Here is a 3726-nt window from a genome sequence, read left to right on the forward strand (position 1 = left end):
AACTCCATAGCATCAATGCTGTCTCTTGCATTATCCTTTGGTGGATACTTCTTCTTTCCATCCTTCTTGTCCTCCTCAACCACTGCTTTACCTTTATCAAGAGCAGCACCACTGGAACTACCAACTTCAGTAACAACTATACCTTCATTTGCTCCAGTAACAACTTCACCTTCATTTCCTCCAGCAACTTCACCTTCATTTCCTCGAGTAACAGCAAGACCTTCATTTCCTCCAGCAACTCCACCTTCATTTCCTCCACTAACAACAAGTACATCTTCACTTACTCCATCAACTCCAAGTTCACTTGTATTCCTTGTGTTTGCACCCAATGGTTTTCCGTGACGAGGTTGCGGAGTGGGATCATTAGAAGGTGTTACTTCTATTGATCTTTTCTTCCTCTTTTCTTTTCTGTTCAAAGATAAACCAGACCAAAATGCAAAATAAGATAAGTTACAAGGGCTGGGAAACATGCATAGTTCCAGACGAAAACGAAATTATGGATGGGATATTTATCAACCAACCAAGACGTAAATAAAAAACGTCTAGGAAAAATGGAAAGTCCCAGCCGCAACAAAAATAACGGATGGGATTTTGATTTATCGACCAAGACGTAAAACCAATAATGACTGGGAAAGTTTTTTTTCGCATTGCTTACTCATATTACGGATAGGAAAACCTAGACGTCGTACCAAATCGGATATGAAACTAACTTATACGGTTGGGAAAATCAATTACGGACAGAAAAACCAAGACGTAACCACTACCACTGAAACAGAATTCGAACACATGAGATATACGGCAAGGAAAGTCCCGGCCGTAAATAACTTGTTGCGGGTGGGATTTATCGATCTCGTACGCATCGACTACTTTACGGCTGAGAGTTCTAAAATATCCCAACCGTAAGAAACATAAACGGCTGGGAGTTCTTAGATCTCCCAACCGTGATACATATACACGGCTGGGAAACCAATAGATCCCAACCGTGAGATATATTTACGGCTGGGAATTCAGGAACTCCCAGCCGTAAACACTTTCTGAAACTGTTTTTTCGGACCTAAAATCTTCGAAACCAACTGAAAGATCGATAAAAAGCTTAAATAAAGAGTGAGTATTTCAATTCATACCTTATTGTTGTCATCTCAAGAGTCTGGGAGGCTAGTCCATCTCCTTCATTCAATTCCTCTTCACCTTCACTTCCTACTTCCTTTGTTGAAGTTGGTTTCTCTGTTTCAAGAGGAGGTTGATTCGACGAAGAATGAATTAATTTTTCCTTTTCTTTCATGATTTTATACAATGAGTTTAATCGACGACGAAATTTTTTTGAAACGACGATTAATCGTTTCAAACGAAGAAGGGTAGATGAAGAAGAAGGAAAAGAGAAGGGGGAATAAGGAAAGAGGAAGAAGAAAAAGAGAGAGGTGGTGGGACGTTTTTCTTTTAATGATTTTGATTTTTTGTTTTTTTTTCATTTAATGATTTTCAGTTTTTTTTTCTTCTTTTCTTTCTTTGATTAGATTAATCGGTTAATGGAAAGGTAGAAGTGTCATAAGTGAAAATGATTGAGGGTGTTTTTAAACTTTTACATAAATCTGATCTCCCCCTATACCACTTAGTCTCCACGTAATCTTTTAAGCCCCCAAAATCCCACCCCTTTTAAGCCCCGATAATAGTGTTCCTTTACTGGTACGCCATAAAAACAAAAGTTACCAAAACATCATTTCCTTCACATTTTAGATATTTGGAATAGAAAGTACAAGTACAAATTAGAGCACACCAACTCTGTATGCTTAAGCAAGCTCAATATTATAAGCTCTTACTTGGTGATGAGTCTTTGTTGATTTTCAGTTAAAGACTACTTGCTGATTTTAAGAAACAGATAAAACCTTAACTTGGTCCAATACAGGTCCACAGAGAGTACCGTAATCATTTAACTTGGTGTGATAGTAAGCGCTATAGAAAGTTATCCTAGTCCTGTTTGAAATGGCTTGAAATTTAAAACTTGAAGTCTTGAATTCACCCTTTCCGTTGGATGTAAATGGAACTTTGAATGTTTCTTTAGCAGCGAAAGCTTCAACCATCATTGACCCATGACACCCATTCTTGGCGTCACCGATAGTGAACGTTAAGGTATAGAATTTGTTCGCAATTGTTCTTAGAACTTGAGCAATTGCACTTTCTCTTCCTGCAACAAGTTCAACTGCGGCAGATCCGGTAGGGACATTAAAGTGCTTTGCATCAATGTACTTGACAGATTTTAGTGATTCGATGATCCAACCGGGGAGAGGAGATATTAAATCCTGCTGTTTTGGTGGAATAAGAACTCCTGTTGAGAAGTTTTCGAAAACATGAGGTCCGTTTTCGAAGTCACCATTTTTAACCATATTACCTGCCAACAGAATAGAGGAGAATTGTCAGACAATTGAATCGGAACTAAACAGTACTATTGACTTGGAACTAAACAGGTCTTGTCTGGCTCTCTCTGGTAAATAAGAAAAATAGTATAGACACAAAAATCGGACCAAAGCACCAGAACAGGAACAATCGACTTGGAATACTTGGATGAGTGAAACCAAAGAAACCCATTGATGCCTTAAGTAAAGCAAGAAAATCAAATCAAATCAAAAGATGAAAAAAGATGCATTACCTCTAGTGGGCCTGGATAGGATGATCTGCTTGATAGCAACAGCATCTAGAAGGGGACCACAAGAGGGATCTTCTTGAATTCCAGGGTTATGGAATGTAAACTTAGTTAGATTTGAAATAGCTCTAAACGCCCAAGCATAAGTATCACCACCATTACTACTGTACAGGGTCTGAAGTGGAAGGATTCCTGATTGAGAAGCTACAGAAATCTTTAAGACTTCATCTTGTGCACAAGTTCTAGTGGCACCAAATGTGAGAGAATAGTAAGATCCAGATTTAAGGGCTAATGTTTGAGAGATGGAAGCTTCATTTCCAAGTCTTATTGCATGGACCCCTCTTGGCACCGCAAAGAAAAATCCACCTGGTTGAGACCCACCAGATATGTACTCTACAAAGCCATTGATTTCCCAATCTGGAAGGGAGTGTTTCCTTTTCAGCAGTGTCTTGTTAAGATGTTTAGGGTGTGGGGATTTCTCAAAATCTCCATTTGGGACAAGACCTGTATGATAACAAAACTACGATAAACACAAAATGTTAATCTGCATACTAAGACATGTAAAATCCTTGCCAAAAATGAGATTTGCACAATGAACCAAACATACAAGAAACAATAACAGAAAACAATTTAGATTTAAATTCTGAAGAAGAAAAAAGGAACTTCACACAAAAGTCTCTTAGAACATAATAGTATAAGAAGACTCTTACCATCAAGAACTGAAGGTGCAGATATTTTTGAGCAGTTAATGAAGATTGATGAAGAGAAGAAGATGATTAAAACAAACACAAGTCTCATCATTCCTGCTTCCATTCTCTATGTGTTTCTCTCTGAAAACTAAAAACTCCAACAAAACAATCTTTTAAAGATACTTAAGTGAGTAGTGGTCTTAGTGTGTTTTTATATATATAACCAAGAGTCTAGTCCAGGAAAGATAAAGTTTGAAAATAGAAGAGAAAAAAAGAAAGAAAGACAATAAAGAACCTCATAGGGCATTGATGGAGCCGAGACCTTTGTCGACTTGTCTAACTACATAACATGCTTTTTCAAACCCTAATTCAAGAAGAAATCTTTCTCCGAATACTAAA

At 37.6% G+C, this 3726-nt stretch overlaps 1 protein-coding gene across 2 annotated transcripts; it reads right to left on the minus strand.

Moving 5' to 3' along the window:
- Positions 1-1703: 1703 nt before the first annotated feature.
- LOC113303222 lies at positions 1704-3519 on the minus strand. 2 transcript variants are annotated; one of them, XM_026552243.1, is made up of 3 exons: positions 3349-3519; positions 2645-3142; positions 1704-2386 (listed from the first exon to the last, which is right to left on the minus strand). In XM_026552243.1, exons 1-3 carry the CDS (start codon positions 3449-3451, stop codon positions 1866-1868), a joined length of 1122 nt encoding a protein of 373 aa, XP_026408028.1. In that variant the 5' UTR covers positions 3452-3519; the 3' UTR covers positions 1704-1865. The 2 variants fall into 2 exon arrangements, with proteins under 2 accessions (XP_026408028.1, XP_026408029.1); XM_026552244.1 differs by having other exon boundaries at positions 2645-3158; positions 3349-3504.
- Between the last annotated feature and the right edge of the window lie 207 nt (positions 3520-3726).

This window comes from Papaver somniferum, chromosome 8 (genome assembly GCF_003573695.1).
Source record: "Papaver somniferum cultivar HN1 chromosome 8, ASM357369v1, whole genome shotgun sequence".
NCBI classification, from domain to species: Eukaryota; Viridiplantae; Streptophyta; class Magnoliopsida; order Ranunculales; family Papaveraceae; genus Papaver; species Papaver somniferum.

Excerpts from the sequence above, each read along its gene's own strand:
- LOC113303222 (XM_026552243.1), bottom strand. The coding sequence starts at position 3,451 with ATGGAAGCAGGAATGATGAGACTTGTGTTTGTTTTAATCATCTTCTTC. Across the intron at positions 3,143-3,348 it reads TGCACCTTCAGTTCTTGATG|GTCTTGTCCCAAATGGAGAT; the intron begins GTAAGAGTCTTC and ends GTTATCATACAG. Across the intron at positions 2,387-2,644 it reads CCTATCCAGGCCCACTAGAG|GTAATATGGTTAAAAATGGT; the intron begins GTAATGCATCTT and ends TTCTGTTGGCAG.